The sequence below is a fragment of the Crinia signifera genome, chromosome 4 (assembly GCF_055691185.1).
Source record: "Crinia signifera chromosome 4, ASM5569118v1, whole genome shotgun sequence".
In the NCBI taxonomy this organism is placed as follows: domain Eukaryota; kingdom Metazoa; phylum Chordata; class Amphibia; order Anura; family Myobatrachidae; genus Crinia; species Crinia signifera.
Window position 1 is genome coordinate 340,034,344 of NC_139220.1, and position 27,397 is coordinate 340,061,740.

Genomic DNA, 27,397 nt, shown 5'->3' on the forward strand with positions numbered 1-27,397 from the left:
ATGACATAATCAGGCTGATCGGGGCCGGCACTGATGTCACAGACCCTCCCTGATAACACCCGGGCACACCTCTGTATAACACTGGCCCTTCCACAGCTCTATGACATAATCAGGCTGATCGGGGCCGGCGCTGATGTCACAGACCCTCCCTGATACCACCCGGGCACACCTCTGTATAACACTGGCCCTTCCACAGCTCTATGACATAATCAGGCTGATCGGGGCCGGCGCTGATGTCACAGACCCTCCCTGATACCACCCGGGCACACCTCTGTATAACACTGACCCTTCCACAGCTCTATGACATAATCAGGCTGATCGGGGCCGGTGCTGATGTCACAGACCCTCCCTGATAACACCCGGGCACGCCTCTGTATAACACTGGCCCTTCCACAGCTCTATGACATAATCAGGCTGATCGGGGCCGGTGCTGATGTCACAGACCCTCCCTGATACCACCCGGGCACACCTCTGTATAACACTGGCTCTTCCACAGCTCTATGACATAATCAGGTTGATCGGGGCTGGTGCTGATGTCACAGACCCTCCCTGATACCACCCGGGCACGCCTCTGTATAACACTGGCCCTTCCACAGCTCTATGACATAATCAGGCTGATCGGGGCCGGCGCTGATGTCACAGACCCTCCCAGATAACACCCGAGCACGCTTCTGTATAACACTGGCCCTTCCACAGCTCTATGACATAATCAGGCTGATCGGGGCCGGCGCTGATGTCACAGACCCTCCCTGATAACACCCGGGCACACCTCTGTATAACACTGGCCCTTCCACAGCACTATGACATAATCAGGCTGATCGGACCCGGCGCTGATGTCACAGACCCTCCCTGATAACACCCGGGCACGCCTCTGTATATTGCTGACCCTTCCACAGCTCTATGACATAATTAGGCTAATCGGGGCCAGTGCTGATGTCACAGACCCTCCCTGATACCACCCGGGCACGCCTCTGCGTAACACTGACCCTTCCACAGCTCTATGACATAATTAGGCTAATCGGGGCCAGTGCTGATGTCACAGACCCTCCCTGATAACACCCGGGCACACCTCTGTGTAACACTGACCCTTCCACAGCTCTATGACATAATCAGGCTGATCGGGGCCGGCGCTGATGTCACAGACCCTCCCTGATACCACCCGGGCACGCCTCTGCGTAACACTGGCCCTTCCACAGCTCTATGACATAATCAGTCTGATCGGGGCCGGTGCTGATGTCACAGACCCTCCCTGATACCACCCGGGCACGCCTCTGCGTAACACTGACCCTTCCACAGCTCTATGACATAATCAGTCTGATCGGGGCCGGCGCTGATGTCACAGACCCTCCCTGATACCACCCGGGCACGCCTCTGCGTAACACTGGCCCTTCCACAGCTCTATGACATAATCAGTCTGATCGGGGCCGGCGCTGATGTCACAGACCCTCCCTGATACCACCCGGGCACGCCTCTGTATAACACTGGCCCTTCCACAGCTCTATGACATAATCAGTCTGATCGGGGCCGGTGCTGATGTCACAGACCCTCCCTGATAACACCCGGGTACGCCTCTGGGTAACACTGACCCTTCCACAGCTCTATGACATAATCAGTCTGATCGGGGCCGGTGCTGATGTCACAGACCCTCCCTGATACCACCCGGGCACGCCTCTGCGTAACACTGACCCTTCCACAGCTCTATGACATAATCAGGCTGATCGGGGCCGGTGCTGATGTCACAGACCCTCCCTGATAACACCCGGGCACGCCTCTGCGTAACACTGACCCTTCCACAGCTCTATGACATAATTAGGCTGATCGGGGCCGGTGCTGATGTCACAGACCCTCCCTGATACCACCCTGGCACGCCTCTGTATAACGCTGGCCCTTCCACAGCTCTATGACATAATCAGGCTGATCGGGGCCGACGCTGATGTCACAGACCCTCCCTGATACCACCCGGGCACACCTCTGTATAACACTGGCCCTTCCACAGCTCTATGACATAATCAGGCTGATCGGGGCCGGTGCTGATGTCACAGACCCTCCCTGATACCACCCAGGCACACCTCTGCGTAACACTGGCCCTTCCACAGCTCTATGACATAATCAGGCTGATCGGGGCCGGTGCTGATGTCACATACCTTCCCAGATAACACCCGAGCACGCCTCTGTATAACACTGGCCCTTCCACAGCTCTATGACATAATCAGTCTGATCGGGGCCGGCGCTGATGTTACAGACCCTCACTGATAACACCCGGGCACACCTCTGTATAACGCTGACCCTTCCACAGCTCTATGACATAATCAGGCTGATCGGGGCCGGTGCTGATGTCACAGACCCTCCCAGATAACACCCGGGCACACCTCTGTATAACACTGGCCCTTCCACAGCTCTATGACATAATCAGGCTGATCGGGGCCGGTGCTGATGTCACAGACCCTCCCTGATAACACCCGGGCACACCTCTGCGTAACACTGGCCCTTCCACAGCTCTATGACATAATCAGGCTGATCGGGGCCGGTGCTGATGTCACAGACCCTCCCTGATAACACCCGGGCACACCTCTGTATAACGCTGGCCCTTCCACAGCTCTATGACATAATCAGTCTGATCGGGGCCGGCGCTGATGTTACAGACCCTCACTGATAACACCCGGGCACACCTCTGTATAATGCTGACCCTTCCACAGCTCTATGACATAATCAGGCTGATCGGGGCCGGTGCTGATGTCACAGACCCTCCCAGATAACACCCGGGCACACCTCTGTATAACACTGGCCCTTCCACAGCTCTATGACATAATCAGTCTGATCGGGGCCGGTGCTGATGTCACAGACCCTCCCTGATACCACCCGGGCACGCCTCTGCGTAACACTGACCCTTCCACAGCTCTATGACATAATTAGGCTAATCGGGGCCAGTGCTGATGTCACAGACCCTCCCTGATAACACCCGGGCACACCTCTGTGTAACACTGACCCTTCCACAGCTCTATGACATAATCAGGCTGATCGGGGCCGGCGCTGATGTCACAGACCCTCCCTGATACCACCCGGGCACGCCTCTGCGTATCACTGACCCTTCCACAGCTCTATGACATAATCAGTCTGATCGGGGCCGGCGCTGATGTCACAGACCCTCCCAGATAACACCCGAGCATGCCTCTGTATAACACTGGCCCTTCCACAGCTCTATGACATAATCAGTCTGATCGGGGCCGGTGCTGATGTCACAGACCCTCCCTGATACCACCCGGGCACGCCTCTGCGTAACACTGACCCTTCCACAGCTCTATGACATAATCAGTCTGATCGGGGCCGGCGCTGATGTCACAGACCCTCCCTGATACCACCCGGGCACGCCTCTGCGTAACACTGACCCTTCCACAGCTCTATGACATAATCAGTATGATCGGGGCCGGTGCTGATGTCACAGACCCTCCCTGATACCACCCGGGCACACCTCTGTATAACACTGACCCTTCCACAGCTCTATGACATAATCAGTCTGATCGGGGCCGGTGCTGATGTCACATACCCTCCCTGATACCACCCGGGCACGCCTCTGCGTAACACTGACCCTTCCACAGCTCTATGACATAATCAGGCTGATCGGGGCCGGTGCTGATGTCACAGACCCTCCCTGATACCACCCGGGCACGCCTCTGTATAACACTGGCCCTTCCACAGCTCTATGACATAATCAGTCTGATCGGGGCCGGTGCTGATGTCACAGACCCTCCCTGATAACACCCGGGCACGCCTCTGTATAACATTGACCCTTCCACAGCTCTATGACATAATTAGGCTGATCGGGGCCGGTGCTGATGTCACAGACCCTCCCTGATACCACCCGGGCACGCCTCTGTATAACACTGGCCCTTCCACAGCTCTATGACATAATCAGGCTGATCGGGGCCGACGCTGATGTCACAGACCCTCCCTGATACCACCCGGGCACACCTCTGTATAACACTGGCCCTTCCACAGCTCTATGACATAATCAGGCTGATCGGGGCCGGTGCTGATGTCACAGACCCTCCCTGATAACACCCGGGCACACCTCTGTATAACACTGGCCCTTCCACAGCTCTATGACATAATCAGTCTGATCGGGGCCGGCGCTGATGTTACAGACCCTCCCTGATACCACCCAGGCACACCTCTGCGTAACACTGGCCCTTCCACAGTTCTATGACATAATCAGGCTGATCGGGGCCGGTGCTGATGTCACAGACCCTCCCAGATAACACCTGGGCACACCTCTGTATAACACTGACCCTTCCACAGCTCTATGACATAATCAGGCTGATCGGGGCCGGTGCTGATGTCACAGACCCTCCCTGATAACACCCGGGCACGCCTCTGCATAACACTGACCCTTCCACAGCTCTATGACATAATCAGGCTGATCGGGGCCGGCGCTGATGTCACAGACCCTCCCTGATACCACCCGGGCACGCCTCTGTATAACACTGACCCTTCCACAGCTCTTTGACATAATCAGGCTGATCGGGGCCGGCGCTGATGTCACAGACCCTCCCTGATAACACCTGGGCACGCCTCTGTGTAACACTGACCCTTCCACAGCTCTATGACATAATCAGGCTGATCGGGGCCGGCGCTGATGTCACAGACCCTCCCTGATACCACCCGGGCACGCCTCTGTATAACACTGGCCCTTCCACAGCTCTATGACATAATCAGGCTGATCGGGGCCGGTACTGATGTCACAGACCCTCCCTGATAACACCCGGGCATGCCTCTGTATAACACTGGCCCTTCCACAGCTCTATGACATAATCAGGCTGATCGGGGCCGGTGCTGATGTCACAGACCCTCCCAGATAACACCCGGGCACACCTCTGTATAACGCTGACCCTTACACAGCTCTATGACATAATCAGGCTGATCGGGGCCGGTGCTGATGTCACAGACCCTCCCTGATACCACCCGGGCACGCCTCTGTGTAACACTGGCCCTTCCACAGCTCTATGACATAATCAGGCTGATCGGGGCCGGTGCTGATGTCACAGACCCTCCCTGATAACACCCGGGCACGCCTCTGCGTAACACTGGCCCTTCCACAGCTCTATGACATAATCAGTCTGATCGGGGCCGGCGCTGATGTCACAGACCCTCCCTGATAACAGCCGGGCACACCTCTGCGTAACACTGGCCCTTCCACAGCTCTATGACATAATCAGTCTGATCGGGGCCGGCGCTGATGTCACAGACCCTCCCTGATAACACCTGGGCACGCCTCTGTGTAACGCTGGCCCTTCCACAGCTCTATGACATAATCAGGCTGATCTGGGCCGGTGCTGATGTCACAGACCCTCCCTGATAACACCCGGGCACGCCTCTGCGTAACACTGGCCCTTCCACAGCTCTATGACATAATCAGTCTGATCGGGGCCGGCGCTGATGTCACAGACCCTCCCTGATAACACCTGGGCACGCCTCTGTATAACGCTGGCCCTTCCACAGCTCTATGACATAATCAGTCTGATCGGGGCCGGCGCTGATGTCACAGACCCTCCCTGATAACACCTGGGCACACCTCTGTATAACACTGACCCTTCCACAGCTCTATGACATAATCAGGCTGATCGGGGCCGGTGCTGATGTCACAGACCCTCCCTGATAACACCCGGGCACGCCTCTGCGTAACACTGGCCCTTCCACAGCTCTATGACATAATCAGGCTGATCGGGGCCGGTGCTGATGTCACAGACCCTCCCTGATAACACCTGGGCACGCCTCTGTATAACGCTGGCCCTTCCACAGCTCTATGACATAATCAGGCTGATCGGGGCCGGTGCTGATGTCACAGACCCTCCCTGATACCACCCGGGCACGCCTCTGTATAACGCTGGCCCTTCCACAGCTCTATGACATAATCAGTCTGATCGGGGCCGGCGCTGATGTCACAGACCCTCCCTGATAACACCTGGGCACACCTCTGTATAACACTGGCCCTTCCACAGCTCTATGACATAATCAGGCTGATCGGGGCTGGTGCTGATGTCACAGACCCTCCCTGATAACACCTGGGCACGCCTCTGTATAACGCTGGCCCTTCCACAGCTCTATGACATAATCAGGCTGATCGGGGCCGGTGCTGATGTCACAGACCCTCCCTGATACCACCCGGGCACGCCTCTGTATAACGCTGGCCCTTCCACAGCTCTATGACATAATCAGGCTGATCGGGGCCGGTGCTGATGTCACAGACCCTCCCTGATACCACCCGGGCACGCCTCTGTATAACGCTGGCCCTTCCACAGCTCTATGACATAATCAGGCTGATCGGGGCCGGTGCTGATGTCACAGACCCTCCCTGATAACACCCGGGCACGCCTCTGCGTAACACTGGCCCTTCCACAGCTCTATGACATAATCAGGCTGATCGGGGCCGACGCTTATGTCACAGACCCTCCCTGATAACACCCGGGCACGCCTCTGTATAACACTGGGCCTTCCACAGCTCTATGACATAATCAGGCTGATCGGGGCCGGTGCTGATGTCACAGACCCTCCCTGATACCACCCGGGCACGCCTCTGTATAACGCTGGCCCTTCCACAGCTCTATGACATAATCAGGCTGATCGGGGCCGGTGCTGATGTCACAGACCCTCCCTGATAACACCCGGGCACGCCTCTGTATAACACTGGCCCTTCCACAGCTCTATGACATAATCAGGCTGATCGGGGCCGGCGCTGATGTCACAGACCCTCCCTGATAACACCCGGGCACACCTCTGTATAACACTGGCCCTTCCACAGCTCTATGACATAATCAGGCTGATCGGGGCCGGCGCTGATGTCACAGACCCTCCCTGATAACACCCGGGCACGCCTCTGCGTAACACTGGCCCTTCCACAGCTCTATGACATAATCAGTCTGATCGGGGCCGGCGCTGATGTCACAGACCCTCCCTGATAACACCCGGGCACACCTCTGTATAACGCTGGCCCTTCCACAGCTCTATGACATAATCAGTCTGATCGGGGCCGGTGCTGATGTCACAGACCCTCCCTGATAACACCCGGGCACACCTCTGTATAACACTGACCCTTCCACAGCTCTATGACATAATCAGTCTGATCGGGGCCGGTGCTGATGTCACAGACCCTCCCAGATAACACCCGAGCACGCCTCTGTATAACACTGGCCCTTCCACAGCTCTATGACATAATCAGGCTGATCGGGGCCGGCGCTGATGTCACAGACCCTCCCTGATACCACCCGGGCACGCCTCTGTATAACACTGGCCCTTCCACAGCTCTATGACATAATCAGTCTGATCGGGGCCGGTGCTGATGTCACAGACCCTCCCAGATAACACCTGGGCACACCGCCAATGTCCAAGACACTTGTATGCCTCTTTACTGCCCATAAATGCTGGCTTCCTGTCAGTCACACTGTGAGGGGATTGAGATTATATTCATCATAGAGTAGTTGCAAGTTCCACCAGAAGTAGGGACATGCTGAGTCCCTTGCAAGGAGCATCCCTCCAGCAATTGGTGCGGGAGCCTACTCGTAAGGACGTAATATTAGACTTAATACTTACAAATGGTGACAGAATATCTGACATAAATGTGGGTGAAAATCTGGGATCCAGTGACCATCAAGCAGTATGGTTCAAAATAAAGACAGAGACTGACTCATCGCACACAAAAACAAAGGTGTTAGATTTTAGGAAGGCTGATTTTGTAGAGATGGGAAACTCTGTAAGGGATTCTTTGGCAGAGTGGAAGAACTTGGAAGGAGTGCAGGATAAATGGGAAAAAGTAAAAAGTGCAATTCTAAAAGCAACAGAACTTTGTGTCAAAAGAGTTAGGAAAAACACAAGAAAAAGGAAGCCATTGTGGTTTGCATAAGAAGTAGCCAGGGGCAAACGCAGGATTTTCAGAAGGGGGTTTCCAGAGGGGCGGAGCAAAGCACGGAGATGGACACTTAGGTGACCCAGTATATGCTTTGATGTCCCGCGGGTGGTAGGGGGTATTATATCAACCGCTCAGCATGTAGGGCCTGGATCAGTAATTTCCACTAATTTCCCCTTTACTGCACAGATGGTGGGAGATGAGAAGGGGGCATTGGGCTGAATGAAGGGGCCCTGATACATAACTTCCGGGGTGGTAGAGGATGTTTAATACGCAGAGGAAGGGTGTATAGTGGAGTGGGCTTATTAATCATAATTTTCTGGTGGGAGGACAACTTACTTGACTGCAGATATCTCCAGTTCCCGGAAATAGATTTCTTAGATTTTAATGTAATTAAAAACTAGAGAATCCCACCTACCAAATGGTCCTGGAGACTAGGGGATCAGAGTTCAGGAGGCAGAGCAATCTGCCATTGAGTATATAAAACTAAATAATAGGTGTGTGGAACTGGAGCAGTAACCAGCTGCTGGAAGGCTGATACCTCTGGTTCTGGGAACAGTAGAGACAAGCTACTAGTGTCCATCAGAGGGGGAGAGTCCCAGCTTTTGTAATATATCCTCAGATAAACTCTAATTCAGACAGAACCTGAAATATCTGACTGGGAAGAGCAATTAAAAGGCTTGGATGGGGACCACTGCTTTGAAGTCAGATATCTCCTGTTCCCAAGGTCCAATTTTAAAAATTCTTGTACTCATAGAAAGAGGGGACCCTCAGCTTTCATCCTAGGGCCCTTAGACTCCTGGGGGGGTTTCTGGGTACTCGGAACCCCCCCCCCCTGCGTGCGCTACTGCGTAGCAAGTATTGTGAAAGCAAAAAAGTTGGCCTTTAAGAAATTTAAGCAGACGCAGAAGAATGAGGACAAAGAGGTGTTAGATCTTGTTAGACAGAAGGAGGCTAAGAAGGTAATCAGATGTGCAAAAGCACAGGCTGAAGAGAAAATGGTACAACAAAGAACTGGAAAGAGAAAGGATTGTCTCTTTGTTGGCGCACTAAGAAGATAAAGAGAAGAATATTTATTTAAAATATACCTTTTATTAGTTATTTATTAAAAAGGAAAGTTTGTTTGCGTGAAATATTTCCAAAATTAAATAAAATAAGTATTAAATTGCAGCCGTGTGGGTCATTTCATAAGTTGTAATTCAATGATGATTGTGTATATTAGTGTAAATATCTGTATATACGTGTTCCGGTAATTTTAGTACCAGGTTATAACTAAATCCTCTATTGCTTTATACTGGAAAACTTATTCCTATTTGCTGGGGATTTTGTATATGATATTCATGTGATCAGAGCCAGATTAAGGTCTAAATGGGCCTGGAGCTGAAAATGATCAAGGGCCTATTCTGCGCAATAATAAGGGTTGTGGCCAGCACCGAATAATGTGGGGGCGTGACCAGTGTTCTGGTTGGGTGGTCTGCTCATGGGTGTGTCTGTATTTGTGTAAATACTTTCAACTAATTATATATGCCTGGAAAAGGCAGGGGGCTGGCATAGGAAAAATGCAGGGAGATATATTGGCGGGTGCACTCCAAAGGTGCACCCGCAGGACGGCGATGTCCTAACATACTTGCGGGGTGAGGCGGCACTCCAGTCATAAAAAAATACTGAAAGCCGAAACTTTGTAGACAACATTTTAGCACCTTTTATGTGGTAACCTAAGTTTACCACACCATATACCCCTTATATATATCATGTTACACAATAGTAACCCCTTATACTGTACTTGCTTCTTACACATTATGCCACATGGAATGAGCCAAAATTCACACTATGGCACACAGATTAAGGCAAAATTCACATTTTGCCACATGGATTGAGCCATAATACACACTATACCAGGCATGTCCAAACAGTGGCCCTCCAGCTGTTGTGAAACTACATGTCCCAGCATGCCTTGCCATAGTTTTAGCATTCTCTAATAGCAAAACTGTGTCAATGCATGATGGGACTTGAAGTTTCACAACAGCTGGAGGGCCATAGTTTGGACATGCCTGCACTATACCAAACAGATGGAGCAATAATGCACAATATGCTTCATAAATAGGGGCAACGGCGCACATTAAAAATGTACACCATAATGCCCATTACATGATAAGCCTCACACCATAATCTCCATTACGTATTATGCCAAACACCATAATGCCTATTAAAAATTATGCTACATAAGTGTTGCTTACCTACATGTTCATTGCCAGGGGTTCCATGTTTATTGCCAGGGGTTCCATGCTCGTTGCCATGTGGGATTACATGCTCATTGCCAAGGGGGAATACATGCTCACGGTAACTGGGGGACAGCCACCGCCGGGCAGAAATGACAGCCATTGACAGCCGGGCAGAGAGCAGGGGGCTGCCCGGCTATATTCAGAGCACGGCTATTTGAAATAATACCCCTTTCACAACAGAAAATGCAGGAACTTACCCGGGAATATGGTCCCAGAATCATGCAGGACCAGTGTTCCCTCTAAGCTGTGCGCACGTGCGCGCGCACACAACTCGACGAGCTTGCGCACAGACATTACAACAGAGCGCACAAAGCAGCAGTGGTCCCTTTTTGCAGTTGAGGACTCAATTAATGTGTGTTTCACCCATTAACTACATTGTGTGCTGTGTTTTGAATGTTTAATATCATTTTGAAGTAAAGTTATCACAAATGCTGAACGTCATTTTCCAGTTATATAAAAGTGACGCACAAAAATTTTAATTTCCTTCCAAAGTTGCACAGCCAAAATCTTTTGCTGCACACAGCCTTCGTAACATTAGAGGGAACATTGGCAGGGACATTCCCGGACTGGCCCCTTTTACACCAGCCTAGTCTCTGCATTTTCTGGGGTGAGGGGGAGAGAAAACCACCCTTTAAACAACCAGCTATATCTTCGGAACCAACTGACCCATTTACATGTAGGCTTTGAATGATTTTCATCCCGTGAAACTGGTCCGTTTGGTTCCAGAGAAATCTGTCCTCAAACAACATGAACAGCCATGAAATTACATTTCAGAAATGAAAAAAAAAAATGGTTTACCCGCAATATCTCTAGAACCAATGAACCCATATGGACCAGGTATCAGATTGAAGGCCCAGCGATTTGAGTTCGACTGAGATCAACCTCGAGCTTCTGTGATGCCGGAGGGGGAACTGGCAGCCGTTGGAACCAGGTGGAGGTCGGAATTAGTGGGTACCATGTTATCCTATGCTCCAGCTTTGCCTGGCGGTATTTCCGTTTCCGGGGGGGCTAGCGTCACGGGGCTGGGCTCGTTGGAAAGCCCTGGCCCTCAGCTACAAAATGGGCCTATTTGGAGAGTGGGCCTGGAGCTGTAGCTCCATCAGGCCCATTGTTAATCCGGCCCTGCATGTGATATTTAATTGATGTTCAATTAATCGCACAGTGTACTGTGTATATATTTCAATCAACAGCGACAATGACACACGCTGTCCCTGTGACTAATAATAGCAGCACTCAGCTACAATATATATCACTTAATAAATGTGTCCAGTATATCAGTTGACACAAACTACATGACCCAGATACTTTGGGCTATTTGAATTATAGTGATCAGTGCTCTAATCCCAATTATTAATACAGGTGTATATTGGATTGATTGAAATATATACACAGTCCACGAGTACACTGTACGATTAATTGATGTACACATGATTGATACCTAGAAAAGCAAGGGAGCCTATCTAAGAGAGATAACAGACCCAATACAGCACCAGCTACCTATCAGTGAGGATCCCGAATACCTAGGTTTTGACACTATATAGAGGGTAAATATCACATGAATATCATATACAAAATCCCCAGCAAATAGGAATAAGTTTTCCAGTATAAAGCAATAGAGGATTTAGTTATAACCTGGTACTAAAAGTACCGGAACACGTATATACAGATATTTACACTAATATACACCATCATCATTGAATTACAACTTATGAAATGACACACGGCTGCAATTTAATACTTATTTTATTTTATATTTTTTAGGTATATAAGTGAAAGGAGAAAATCAAAAAGTAGAATAATAAGACTAAAGACCGAGGGCATTATTCTAGTTCACTTTTTTCTGACAAAATCCTTCTTAGATGGACAAAACCATGTGCACTGCAGGGGGGCAGATGTTACTTGTGAAGAGAGCATTAGATTTGGTGGGGTTCTACTTCAAAGTGAGATCTATTGTATGTTGCAGTGTAAAAATAAAGCAGTCAGTATTTACCCTGCACAGAAACAAAATAACTCACCCAAATCTAATTCTCTCTGCACATTTTACATCTGCCTCCCTGCAGTGCACATGGTTTTGTCCATCTAAGAAGGATTTTGTCAGAAAGAGTGAACTAGAATAAGGCCCAGAGAGTGATAGTCTTCTTGAGGGGGACAATATAATAGAAGATCATATTAATAATTTTTTCGGTACTTGTGTATTTTGGCGGCGCCCGATTTCAGCATGTACCGGATGGCATGTGATGCGACGCGATTTTGACCCCCTATGCGATGAAAAATCGCATAAGCACCCTAAAGGGTGCTTTTGAGCACCCTAATGGGTGCTTACAATGTTAAATGCACCCCCACGCCACCCCCCCACTATAAACGTGAACACGAAGCGTGGCAAGCGCAGCGAGCCCGCGAGGGGCGGCGGTACGCGTCCTACGACCTTTTCATACCCCCACTATCCACGTCGGCGTGGAGTCGAGAATAGAATAGTGTGGCGAGCGCAGCGAGCCACCGAGCCCGAAGCGTGGCGAGCGGACGCGGATACCTTCACAGGTAAACGCGTCCCTTCGCGGACTTCACAGGTATCCGCGTCCGCTCGCCACGCTTCGGGCTCGGTGGCTCGCTGCGCTCGCCACACTAATCTATTCTCAACTCCACGCCAACGTGGATAGTGGGGGTATGAAAAGGTCGTAGGACGCGTACCGCTGCGCTCGCCACGCTTCGGGTTCACGTTTATAGTGGGGGGTGGCGTGGGGGTGCATTTAACATTGTAAGCACCCATTAGGTGCTTAACATTGTATAAGCACCCATTAGGGTGCTTATACAATGTTTAATCGCATCGTATGGCATTGTATGCCATGTACAATGGCATACAATTTGAAAATTGTATGCCATCGCACACTATCCAAGGAAATCGTGTCGCATCGCATACCATCACATGCGTTATGGAATGCGATGCGATGGGCGCAGCCAAAATACACAAGTACCATTATTTCTGCTCAGTATTCATTGCTGAAAGAGAGGAGAAGGGGCCACAGTTAAGTTGCAAGTATAGTCAGAAAACTGAGGGAGAGACAAGTACATTTACAGAGGAGAAAGTCCTCACAGAACTCTCAAAACTGAAAGTGGATAAATCAATGAGGACAGATGGGATACATCCAAGGATACTAAAAGAGCTTAAAGGGAGCTGGTAAAACCAATAACAGAATTATTCAACCAGTTACTAGCTACTGGATTAATCCCAAGCGGACTGGAAAATAGCAAATATAGTCCCACTGCACAAAAGTGGAAGCAAGGAAGAGGTAAGCAACTATCAACAAGTGAGCCTTACATCAGTAGTAGGAACATTGATGGAAACACTCTTAAAACAAAGTTGTAGAATATTTCAAAACCAGCAATTTACAGGAATTTGTCAAACAAATCTTATTGACTTTTTTGACTGGGTGACTAAAGTAATAGATCAAGGTGGGGCTGTGGATGTAGCTTATCTAGACTTTAGTAACGCTTTTGACACTGTCCCACATCGTAGGCTGTTAAATAAACTTGGAAAGCTTGGGATTGGATTCTAAGATAGTTGAATGGATAAGAGCGTGGTTGCAGGACAGAAAACAGAGAGTTGTAGTAAACGGAGTACAGTCAAAGGAGGGAAAGGTTACAAGTGGGGGTACCCCAGGGATTTTGTACTTGGACCAGTGCTTTTTAATATCTTTATTGGTGATATTGCAAATGGAATTGAGGGTAAAATGTGCCTTTTTGCAGATGACACAAAGGTATGCAACAGGGTAGACACACCAGGAGGGGTAAAACAAATGATTGAGGATCTAGGTAGATTAGAGGAATGGTCAAGAGCATGGCAACTACAGTTTAATGCCAAAAAATGCAAAATCATGCACTTGGGTCTCAAAAATCCAAAGACTAAATATAGTATAAATGGCTCTATTATGGAAACTACTGAGGAAGAGAGGGATCTAGGTGTCACTATTTCAGGGGACTTAAAAGCAGGTAGGCAATGTAACAAAGCAATGAAGAAGGCAAGTCAGATACTTGGCTGCATAGGGAGAGGTATCAGCAGTAGAAAGAAAGAAGTAATAATGCCACTGTATAGGTCATTGGTACGACCTCACCTAGAGTATTGTGTTCAGTTCTGGAGGCCATATCTCCAGAAGGATATAAATACATTAGAGACTGTACAAAGAAGGGCAACTAAAATGGTGCATGGCCTAAATCACAAAACGTACCAGGAAAAGACTAAAAGATCTTAATATGTATACTTTAGAGCAGAGAAGGGAAAGGGGGGACATGATATAAACTCTCACATATATCAGGGGTTATAACAAGGTACTGGTGGGAGACATTCTTCACAGGAAGAGGAGCAGCAGAACACGAGGACAGGCACTGACACTAGGGGGAGAAAGGTACAGGTGGGAGACATTAGTCACAGGAAGAGGAGCAACAGAACACGAGGACATGCACTGACACTAGGGGGAGGAAGGTATAGGTGGGAGACATTCTTCACAGGAAGAGGAGCAGCAGAACACGAGGACACACACTGACACTAGGGGGAGGAAGGTACAGGTGGGAGACATTCTTCACAGGAAGAGGAGCAGCAGAACATGAGGACACGCACTGACACTAGGGGGAGGAAGGTACAGGTGGGAGACATTAGTCACAGGAAGAGGAGCAGCAGAACATGAGGACATGCACTGACACTAGAGGGAGGAAGGTACAGGTGGGAGACATTCTTCACAGGAAGAGGAGCAGCAGAACACGAGGACATGCTTTGACACTAGAGGGAGGAAGGTACAGGTGGGAGACATTCTTCACAGGAAGAGAAGCAACAGAACACGAGGACATGCAATGACACTAGAGGGAGGAAGGTACAGGTAGGAGACATTCTTCACAGGAAGAGGAGCAGCAGAACACGAGGACATGCACTGACACTAGAGGGAGGAAGGTACAGGTGGGAGACATTAGTCACAGGAAGAGGAGCAGCAGAACACGGGGACATGCACTGACACTAGAGGGAGGAAGGTACAGGTGGGAAACATTCTTCACAGGAAGAGGAGCAACAGAACACAAGGACATGCACTGACACTAGAGGGAGGAAGGTACAGATGGGAGACATTAGTCACAGGAAGAGGAGCAGCAGAACACGAGGACATGCACTGACACTAGGGGGGGGAAGGTACAGGTGGGAGACATTAGTAACAGGAAGAGGAGCAGCAGAACACAAGGACATGCACTGAAACTAGAGGGAGGAAGGTACAGGTGGGAGACATTCTTCACAGGAAGAGGAGCAACAGAACACGAGGACATGCACTGACACTAGAGGGAGGAAGGTACAGGTGGGAGACATTAGTCACAGGAAGAGGAGCAGCAGAACACGAGGACATGCACTGACACTAGAGGGAGGAAGGTACAGGTGGGAGACATTAGTCACAGGAAGAGGAGCAGCAGAACACGAGGACATGCACTGACACTAGGGGGAGGAAGGTACAGGTGGGAGACATTAGTCACAGGAAGAGGAGCAGCAGAACACAAGGACATGCACCGACACTAGAGGGAGGAAGGTACAGGTGGGAGACATTAGTCACAGGAAGAGGAGCAGCAGAACACGAGGACATGCACCAACACTAGAGGGAGGAAGGTACAGGTGGGAGACATTAGTCACAGGAAGAGGAGCAACAGAACACGAGGACATGCACTGACACTAGAGGGAGGAAGGTACAGGTGGGAGACATTCTTCACAGGAAGAGGAGCAGCAGAACACGAGGACATGCACTGACACTAGAGGGAGGAAGGTACAGGTGGGAGACATAAGTCACAGGAACAGGAGCAGCAGAACACGGGGACATGCACTGACACTAGGGGGAGGAAGGTACAGGTGGGAGACATTAGTCACAGGAAGAGGAGCAGCAGAACACGAGGACATGCACTGACACTAGAGGGAGGAAGGTACAGGTGTGAGACATTCGTCACAGGAAGAGGAGCAGCAGAACACGAGGACATGCACTGACACTGGGGGGAGGAAGGCACAGGTGGGAGACATTAGTCACAGGAAGAGGAGCAACAGAACACGAGGACATGCACTGAAACTAGAGGGAGGAAGGTACAGGTGTGAGACATTAGTCACAGGAAGAGGAGCAGCAGAACACGAGGACATGCACTGACACTAGGGGGAGGAAGGTACAGGTGGGAGACATTAGTCACAGGAAGAGGAGCAGCAGAACACGAGGACATGCACTGACACTAGGGGGAGGAAGGTACAGGTGGGAGACATTCTTCACAGGAAGAGCAGCAGAACACGAGGACATGCACTGACACTAGAGGGAGGAAGGTACAGGTGGGAGACATTAGTCACAGGAAGAGGAGCAGCAGAACACGAGGACATACACTGACACTAGAGGGAGGAAGGTACAGGTGGGAGACATTAGTCACAAGAAGAGGAGCAGCAGAACACGAGGACACGCACTGACACTGGGGGGAGGAAGGTACAGGTGGGAGACATTAGTCACAGGAAGAGGAGCAGCAGAACACGAGGACACGCACTGACACTAGAGGGAGGAAGGTACAGGTGGGAGACATTCATCCCAGGAAGAGAAGCAGCAGAACACGAGGACACGCACTGACACTAGAGGGAGGAAGGTACAGGTGGGAGATATTAGTCACAGGAAGAGGAGCAGCAGAACACGATGACACGCACTGACACTAGAGGGAGGAAGGTACAGGTGGGAGATATTCTTCACAGGAAGAGGAGCAGCAGAACACGAGGACATGCACTGACACTAGAGGGAGGAAGGTACAGGTGGGAGACATTAGTCACAGGAAGAGGAGCAGCAGAACACGAGGACATGCACTGACACTAGGGGGAGGAAGGTACAGGTGGGAGACATTCTTCACAGGAAGAGGAGCAGCAGAACACGAGGACATGCACTGACACTAGGGGGAGGAAGGTACAGGTGGGAGACATAGTCACAGGAAGAGGAGCAACAGAACACGAGGACATGCACTGAAACTAGAGGGAGGAAGGTACAGGTGTGAGACATTAGTCACAGGAAGAGGAGCAGCAGAACACGAGGACATGCACTGACACTAGGGGGAGGAAGGTACAGGTGGGAGACATTAGTCACAGGAAGAGGAGCAACAGAACACGAGGACATGCACTGAAACTAGAGGGAGGAAGGTACAGGTGTGAGACATTAGTCACAGGAAGAGGAGCAGCAGAACACGAGGACATGCACTGAAACTAGAGGGAGGAAGGTACAGGTGTGAGACATTAGTCACAGGAAGAGGAGCAGCAGAACACGAGGACATGCACTGACACTAGGGGGAGGAAGGTACAGGTGTGAGACATTAGTCACAGGAAGAGGAGCAGCAGAACACGAGGACATGCACTGACACTAGGGGGAGGAAGGTACAGGTGGGAGACATTAGTCACAGGAAGAGGAGCAGCAGAACACGAGGACATGCACTGACACTAGGGGGAGGAAGGTACAGGTGGGAGACTTCTTCACAGGAAGAGCAGCAGAACACGAGGACATGCACTGACACTAGAGGGAGGAAGGTACAGGTGGGAGACATTAGTCACAGGAAGAGGAGCAGCAGAACACGAGGACATACACTGACACTAGAGGGAGGAAGGTACAGGTGGGAGACATTAGTCACAGGAAGAGGAGCAGCAGAACACGAGGACACGCACTGACACTGGGGGGAGGAAGGTACAGGTGGGAGACATTAGTCACAGGAAGAGGAGCAGCAGAACACGAGGACACGCACTGACACTAGAGGGAGGAAGGTACAGGTGGGAGATATTAGTCACAGGAAGAGGAGCAGCAGAACACAAGGACATGCACTGAAACTAGAGGGAGGAAAGTACAGGTGGGAGACATTCTTCACAGGAAGAGGAGCAACAGAACACGAGGACATGCACTGACACTAGAGGGAGGAAGGTACAGGTGGGAGACATTAGTCACAGGAAGAGGAGCAGCAGAACACGAGGACATGCACTGACACTAGGGGGAGGAAGGTACAGGTGGGAGACATTCTTCACAGGAAGAGGAGCAGCAGAACACGGGGACACGCACTGACACTAGAGGAAGGAAGGTACAGGTGGGAGACATTCTTCACAGGAAGAGGAGCAGCAGAACACGAGGACATGCACTGACACTAGGGGGAGGAAGGTACAGGTGGGAGACATTAGTCACAGGAAGAGGAGCAGCAGAACACGAGGACATGCACTGACACTAGAGGGAGGAAGGTACAGGTGGGAGACATTCTTCACAGAAAGAGGAGCAGCAGAACACGAGGACATGCACTGACACTAGAAAGAGGAAGATACAGGTGGGAGACATTAGTCACAGGAAGAGGAGCAGCAGAACACGAGGACACGCACTGACACTAGAGGGAGGAAGGTACAGGGGAAATGTGAGGAAGAATTACTTCACAGAAAGAGTAGTAGATAAGTGGAATAGCCTCCCATCAGAGGTGGTAGAGACATATACAGTAGTACAATGTAAACATGCTTGGGATAGGCATATTGATATCCGTACACAAAAATAAGGATCAAATATGGTTTAAAAAAGGGGCAGACTAGATGGGCCAAGTGGTTCTTATCTACCGTCACATTCTATGTTTCTATGTAGTTATGTCACTGCTCATACAACAGCGATAAGCTCTGAATTAGGCCCACAGAGATATTGGGATGATGGATACCTTTAATTAAATGTAAACTCTCAGAAAGTTAACCTTTTAGCCCCTCCCAGTGTCAGCCCCACGTCGGCCTGTGACGTTGGCACTTCTGGATTTACTCTTTTATTTAGCAGACAATTGTGATTTTGTTTAAATGCTCACCATTTATTTCCAGTCTCTTTATCCGGTCTGATAATCTGCTGAGAGAACTCAGGACTTTCTGCACCCCAATCTGCAGTGCACCTGTAATACAGAGGTATATGCAGATCTGCCCGCTCCTGTATAATGACTGCCCGGCTCCTGTATAATGACTGCCCCGCTCCTGTATAATGACTGCCCCGCTCTTGTACAATGACTGCCCGGCTCCTGTATATTGACTGCCCGGCTCCTGTACAATGACTACCCGGCTCCTGTATAATGACTGCCCGGCTCCTGTACAGTGACTGCCCGGCTCCTGTATAATGACTGCCCAGCTCCTGTATAATGACTGCCCGGCTCCTGTACAATGACTACCCGCTCCTGTATAATGACTGCCCGGCTCCTGTACAATGACTGCCCGGCTCCTGTATAATGACTGCCCTGCTCCTCTATAATGACTGCCCAGCTCCTGTATAATGACTGCCCAGCTCCTGTACAATGACTGCCCCGCTCCTGTACAATGACTGCCCGGCTCCTGTATAATGACTGCCCGACTCTTGTACAGTGACTGCCCTGCTCCTGTATAATGACTGCCCGCTCCTGTATAATGACTGCCCCGACTGCCCCGCTCCTGTACAATGACTGCCCCGCTCCTGTACAATAACTGCCCGGCTCCTGTATAATGACTGCCCGGCTCCTGTATAATGACTGCCCGGCTCCTGTATAATGACTGCCCGGCTCCTGTATAATGACTGCCCGGCTCCTGTACAGTGACTGCCCGGCTCTTGTATAATGACTGCCCCGCTCCTGTATAATGACTGCCCCGCTCCTGTACAGTGACTGCCCGGCTCCTGTATAATGACTGCCCGATCCTGTATAATGACTGCCCCTCTCCTGTACAATGACTGCCCGGCTCCTGTACAATGACTGCCCGCTCCTGTACAATGACTGCCCCGCTCCTGTACAATGACTGCCCCGCTCCTGTATAATGACTGCTCGGCTCCTGTATAATGACTGCCCCACTCCTGTATAATGATTGCCCCGCTCCTGTATAATGACTGCCCGGCTCCTGTACAATGACTGCCCGGCTCCTGTATAATGACTGCCCGGCTCCTGTATAATGACTGCCCGGCTCCTGTATAATGACTGCCCGGCTCCTGTATAATGACTGCCCGGCTCCTGTATAATGACTGCCCCGCTCCTGTACAATGACTGCCCGGCTCCTGTATAATGACTTCCCGGCTCCTGTATAATGACTTCCCGGCTCCTGTATAATGACTTCCCGGCTCCTGTATAATGACTGCCCCGCTCCTGTATAATGACTGCACGGCTCCTGTATAATGACTGCCCGGCTCCTGTATAATGACTGTCCCGCTCCTGTATAATGACTGCCCGGCTCCTGTATAATGACTGCCCGGCTCCTGTACAGTGACTGCCCCGCTCCTGTACAGTGACAGCTCCACTCCTGTATAGTGACTGCCCCGCTCCTGTACAGTGACTGCCCCGCTCCTGTATAATGACTGCACGGCTCCTGTATAATGACTGCACGGCTCCTGTATAATGACTGCCCGGCTCCTGTACAATGACTGCCCGCTCCTGTATAATGACTGCCCGGCTCCTGTACAATGACTGCCCGGCTCCTGTACAATGACTGCCCGCTCCTGTATAATGACTGCCCCGCTCCTGTATAATGACTGCCCCGCTCCTGTACAATGACTGCCCGGCTCCTGTATAATGACTGCCCGGCTCCTGGATAATAACTGCCCCGGTCCTGTAAAATGACTGCCCCGCTCCTGTACAATGACTGCCTGGCTCCTGTACAATGACTGCCCGGCTCCTGTATAATGACTGCCCACTCCTGTATAATGACTGCCCCGCTCCTGTACAATGACTGCCCCGCTCCTGTACAATGACTGCCCCGCTCCTGTACAATGACTGCCCGGCTCCTGTATAATGACTGCCCCGCTCCTGTATAATGACTGCCCAGCTCCTGTACAATGACTGCCCCGCTTCTGTACAATGACTGCCCCGCTCCTGTATAATGACTGCACGGCTCCTGTATAATGACTGCACGGCTCCTGTATAATGACTGCCCGGCTCCTGTACAATGACTGCCCGCTCCTGTATAATGACTGCCTGGCTCCTGTATAATGACTGTCCGCTCCTGTATAATGACTGCACGGCTCCTGTATAATGACTGCACGGCTCCTGTATAATGACTGCCCGGCTCCTGTACAATGACTGCCCGCTCCTGTATAATGACTGCCCGGCTCCTGTATAATGACTGTCCGCTCCTGTATAATGACTGCCCCGCTCCTGTATAATGACTGCCCGATCCTGTATAATGACTGCCCCTCTCCTGTACAATGACTGCCCGGCTCCTGTACAATGACTGCCCCGCTCCTGTACAATGACTGCCTGGCTCCTGTACAATGACTGCCCGGCTCCTGTATAATGACTGCCCGCTCCTGTATAATGACTGCCCCGCTCCTGTACAATGACTGCCCCGCTCCTGTACAATGACTGCCCGGCTCCTGTATAATGACTGCCCGGCTCCTGGATAATGACTGCCCCGCTCCTGTATAATGACTGCCCAGCTCCTGTACAATGACTGCCCCGCTTCTGTACAATGACTGCCCCGCTCCTGTATAATGACTGCACGGCTCCTGTATAATGACTGCACGGCTCCTGTATAATGACTGCCCGGCTCCTGTACAATGACTGCCCGGCTCCTGTATAATGACTGCCTGGCTCCTGTACAATGACTGCCTGGCTCCTGTACAATGACTGCCCGGCTCCTGGATAATGACTGTCCGCTCCTGTATAATGACTGCCCCGCTCCTGTACAATGACTGCCCCGCTCCTGTACAATGACTGCCCCGCTCCTGTACAATGACTGCCCCGCTCCTGTACAATGACTGCCCGGCTCCTGGATAATGACTGCCCCGCTCCTGTAAAATGACTGCCCCGCTCCTGTACAATGACTGCCCGGCTCCTGTATAATGACTGCCCGGCTCCTGTACAATGACTGCCCGGCTCCTGTACAGTGACTGCTCCGCTCCTGTATAGTGACTGCCCCGCTCCTGTACAGTGACTGCCCCGCTCCTGTATAATGACTGCACGGCTCCTGTATAATGACTGCACGGCTCCTGTATAATGACTGCCCGGCTCCTGTACAATGACTGCCCGCTCCTGTATAATGACTGCCCGGCTCCTGTACAATGACTGCCCGGCTCCTGTACAATGACTGCCCGCTCCTGTATAATGACTGCCCCGCTCCTGTATAATGACTGCCCCGCTCCTGTACAATGACTGCCCGGCTCCTGTATAATGACTGCCCGGCTCCTGGATAATAACTGCCCCGGTCCTGTAAAATGACTGCCCCGCTCCTGTACAATGACTGCCTGGCTCCTGTACAATGACTGCCCGGCTCCTGTATAATGACTGCCCACTCCTGTATAATGACTGCCCCGCTCCTGTACAATGACTGCCCCGCTCCTGTACAATGACTGCCCCGCTCCTGTACAATGACTGCCCGGCTCCTGTATAATGACTGCCCCGCTCCTGTATAATTACTGCCCAGCTCCTGTACAATGACTGCCCCGCTTCTGTACAATGACTGCCCCGCTCCTGTATAATGACTGCACGGCTCCTGTATAATGATTGCACGGCTCCTGTATAATGACTGCCCGGCTCCTGTACAATGACTGCCCGCTCCTGTATAATGACTGCCTGGCTCCTGTATAATGACTGTCCGCTCCTGTATAATGACTGCACGGCTCCTGTATAATGACTGCACGGCTCCTGTATAATGACTGCCCGGCTCCTGTACAATGACTGCCCGCTCCTGTATAATGACTGCCCGGCTCCTGTATAATGACTGTCCGCTCCTGTATAATGACTGCCCCGCTCCTGTATAATGACTGCCCGATCCTGTATAATGACTGCCCCTCTCCTGTACAATGACTGCCCGGCTCCTGTACAACGACTGCCCCGCTCCTGTACAATGACTGCCCGGCTCCTGTACAATGACTGCCCGGCTCCTGTATAATGACTGCCCGCTCCTGTATAATGACTGCCCCGCTCCTGTACAATGACTGCCCCGCTCCTGTACAATGACTGCCCGGCTCCTGTATAATGACTGCCCGGCTCCTGGATAATGACTGCCCCGCTCCTGTATAATGACTGCCCAGCTCCTGTACAATGACTGCCCCGCTTCTGTACAATGACTGCCCCGCTCCTGTATAATGACTGCACGGCTCCTGTATAATGACTGCACGGCTCCTGTATAATGACTGCCCGGCTCCTGTACAATGACTGCCCGCTCCTGTATAATGACTGCCTGGCTCCTGTACAATGACTGCCCGGCTCCTGGATAATGACTGTCCGCTCCTGTATAATGACTGCCCCGCTCCTGTATAATGACTGCCCCGCTCCTGTACAATGACTGCCCCGCTCCTGTACAATGACTGCCCCGCTCCTGTACAATGACTGCCCGGCTCCTGGATAATGACTGCCCCGCTCCTGTAAAATGACTGCCCCGCTCCTGTACAATGACTGCCCGGCTCCTGTACAATGACTGCCCCGCTTCTGTACAATGACTGCCCGGCTCCTGTACAGTGACTGCCCGGCTCCTGTATAATGACTGCCCCGCTCCTGTATAATGACTGCCCCGCTCCTGTACAATGACTGCCCCGCTCCTGTACAATGACTGCCCGGCTCCTGTGTAATGACTGCCCGGCTCCTGTATAATGACTGCCCGGCTCCTGGATAATGACTGCCCGGCTCCTGGAAAATGACTGCCGCGCTCCTGTATAATGACTGCCCGGCTCCTGTACAATGACTGCCCGGCTCCTGTACAGTGACTGCCCGGCTCCTGTATAATGACTGCCCCGCTCCTGTATAATGACTGCCCCGCTCCTGTATAATGACTGCCCCGCTCCTGTACAGTGACTGCCCGGCTCCTGTATAATGACTGCCCGCTCCTGTATAATGACTGCCCCTCTCCTGTACAATGACTGCCCGGCTCCTGTACAATGACTGCCCGCTCCTGTACAATGACTGCCCCGCTCCTGTATAATGACTGCCCCGCTCCTGTATAATGACTGCCCGGCTCCTGTATAATGACTGTCCCGGCTCCTGTATAATGACGGCCCCGCTCCTGTATAATGACTGCCCCGCTCCTGTATAATGACTGCCCCGCTCCTGTATAATGACTGCCCCGCTCCTGTATAATGACTGCCCGGCTCCTGTACAATGACTGCCCGGCTCCTGTACAGTGACTGCCCGGCTCCTGTTTAATGACTGCCCCGCTCCTGTATAATGACTGCCCCGCTCCTGTATAATGACTGCCCCGCTCCTGTACAGTGACTGCCCGGCTCCTGTATAATGACTGCCCGCTCCTGTATAATGACTGCCCCTCTCCTGTACAATGACTGCCCGGCTCCTGTACAATGACTGCCCGCTCCTGTACAATGACTGCCCCGCTCCTGTATAATGACTGCCCCGCTCCTGTATAATGACTGCCCGGCTCCTGTATAATGACTGTCCCGGCTCCTGTATAATGACGGCCCCGCTCCTGTATAATGACTGCCCCGCTCCTGTATAATGACTGCCCCGCTCCTGTATAATGACTGCCCCGCTCCTGTATAATGACTGCCCCGCTCCTGTATAATGACTGCCCGGCTCCTGTATAATGACTGCCCCGCTCCTGTACAGTGACTGCCCGGCTCCTGTATAATGACTGCCCCGCTCCTGTACAATGACTGCCCCGCTCCTGTACAGTGACTGCCCGGCTCCTGTATAATGACTGTCCCGCTCCTGTATAATGACTGCCCGGCTCCTGTACAATGACTGCCCGGCTCCTGTACAATGACTGCCCCGCTCCTGTACAGTGACTGCCCCGCTCCTGTACAGTGACTGCCCCGCTCCTGTACAGTGACTGCCCGGCTCCTGTATAGTGACTGCCCCGCTCCTGTATAATGACTGCACGGCTCCTGTATAATGACTGCACGGCTCCTGTATAATGACTGCCCGGCTCCTGTACAATGACTGCCCGCTCCTGTACAATGACTGCCCGGCTCCTGTACAATGACTGCCCGGCTCCTGTACAATGACTGCCCGGCTCCTGTATAATGACTGCCCGCTCCTGTACAATGACTGCCCCGCTCCTGTACAATGACTGCTCCGCTCCTGTACAATGACTGCCCCGCTCCTGTACAATGACTGCCCGGCTCCTGTATAATGACTGCCCGGCTCCTGGATAATGACTGCCCCGCTCCTGTAAAATGACTGCCCCGCTCCTGTATAATGACTGCCCCGCTCCTGTATAATGACTGCCCCGCTTCTGTACAATGACTGCCCGGCTCCTGTACAGTGACTGCCCCGCTCCTGTACAATGACTGCCCCGCTCCTGTACAATGACTGCCCCGCTCCTGTATAATGACTGCCCGGCTCCTGTATAATGACTGCCCGGCTCCTGTATAATGACTGCCAGGCTCCTGTATAATGACTGCCCGGCTCCTGTACAATGACTGCACGGCTCCTGTATAATGACTGCACGGCTCCTGTACAATGACTGCCCGGCTCCTGTACAATGACTGCACGGCTCCTGTATAACGACTGCCCGCTCCTGTATAACGACTGCCCGCTCCTGTATAACGACTGCCCCGCTCCTGTATAACGACTGCCCGGCTCCTGTATAACGAAAGCCCGGCTCCTGTATAATGACTGCCCGGCTCCTGTATAATGACTGCCCGGCTCCTGTATAATGACTGCCCCGCTCCTGTACAATGACTGCCCCGCTCCTGTACAGTGACTGCCCCGCTCCTGTATAATGACTGCCAGGCTCCTGTACAATGACTGCCCCGCTCCTGTACAATGACTGCCCCGCTCCTGTACAATGACTGCCCGGCTCCTGTACAATGACTGCCCGGCTCCTGTACAATGACTGCACGCTCCTGTATAATGACTGCCCGCTCCTGTATAATGACTGCCCGCTCCTGTATAATGACTGCCCGCTCCTGTATAACGACTGCCCGCTCCTGTATAACGACTGCCCCGCTCCTGTATAACGACTGCCCCTCTCCTGTATAATGACTGCCCGGCTCCTGTATAACGAAAGCCCGGCTCCTGTATAATGACTGCCCCGCTCCTGTATAATGATTGCCCGGCTCCTGTATAATGACTGCCCCGCTCCTGTACAATGACTGCCCGGCTCCTGTACAATGACTACCCGGCTCCTGTACAATGACTGCCCGGCTCCTGTACAATGACTGCCCGGCTCCTGTACAATGACTGCCCGGCTCCTGTATAATGACTGCCTGGCTCCTCTATAATGACTGCCCGGCTCCTGTATAATGACTGCCCGACTCCTGTATAATGACTGCCCGGCTCCTGTACAATGACTGCCCGGCTCCTGTACAGTGACTGCCCCACTCCTGTATAATGACTGCCCTTCTACATCACTCCTGCATTCAACCTGGTCTCACTACTCCCATACTCCTGGCCTTCTCCTATCCGACTCCTGGCCTTCTCCTATCCCACTCCTGGCCTGGTCCTACCTCAATCCTGGCCCACTCCTGTCTTACTTCTTGCCCGCTTCTGTCCCACTCCTATTCCACTTTTGGCCTGCTCCTGGCCCATTATTACCTAGTCCTGGCCCACTTCTGACCAGATCCTACCCCAATAGGACAGTAGTCCTTACTGTGGGCAGTATTTGGATTGAGAGATTTGGATTTGGTAAGAGACTAAACAGGCTGATAAGGAGGCCAGTTCTGTCCTAGGAATGCCCAGGAATTCTGTAGAGATATTGGGAGAGAGGAGAATGATTAGGAAGATAACCTCCTTATTGGATAATGCATCACACCCGTTCCAGAATACTCTGACGGATCTGTCTAGCTCAGTGATAGGTTTCTTCACCCTCGATGCTCAACGGAGAGATACCGCAGGTCATTTCTTCCTGCTGCGATTAGAACGTACAACTGTCATGGTCTGTAGAGACCTTCATGCACTTACATTCTAGATTTATATTGTTATATTGTTGGGATTTTGACCTTGTCGGTATTATGACCCATTCGGGATTTTGACCCTGTCGGCATTTTGACCGTCGCGATTTTGACTGCATCCCGCTGTCTCCATTGTGAGACAAATAAAGGAATTCTATTCTATTCTATCATTCTAAATTACTTCTGCCTCACTACTTCCATACTCCTGGCCTGTTCCTACCTCCTGTCCCACTCCTGAACTGCTCCTGCCAACCTCCTGACCTGCTTCTGTCCCACCTCCTAAACTGCTCCTGCCCCACCTCCTGACCTGCTCCTGCCCCACCTCCTGACCTGCTTCTGTCCCACCTCCTGAACTGCTCCTGCCCCACCTCCTGACCTGCTCCTGCCTCACCTCCTGACCT

The 27,397-nt window shown here is 51.8% G+C and overlaps 1 protein-coding gene across 1 annotated transcript in view; it reads right to left on the reverse strand.

Moving 5' to 3' along the window:
- LOC146076068 (asialoglycoprotein receptor 1-like) overlaps window positions 1-27,397 on the reverse strand; it is a 93,432-nt gene that overhangs the window by 21,254 nt on the left and 44,781 nt on the right. The window contains exon 6 of the mRNA XM_083185897.1: window positions 19,015-19,095. Coding sequence (XP_083042023.1) covers window positions 19,015-19,095 — 81 coding nt within the window. The remainder of the gene's footprint in view (window positions 1-19,014; window positions 19,096-27,397) is intronic.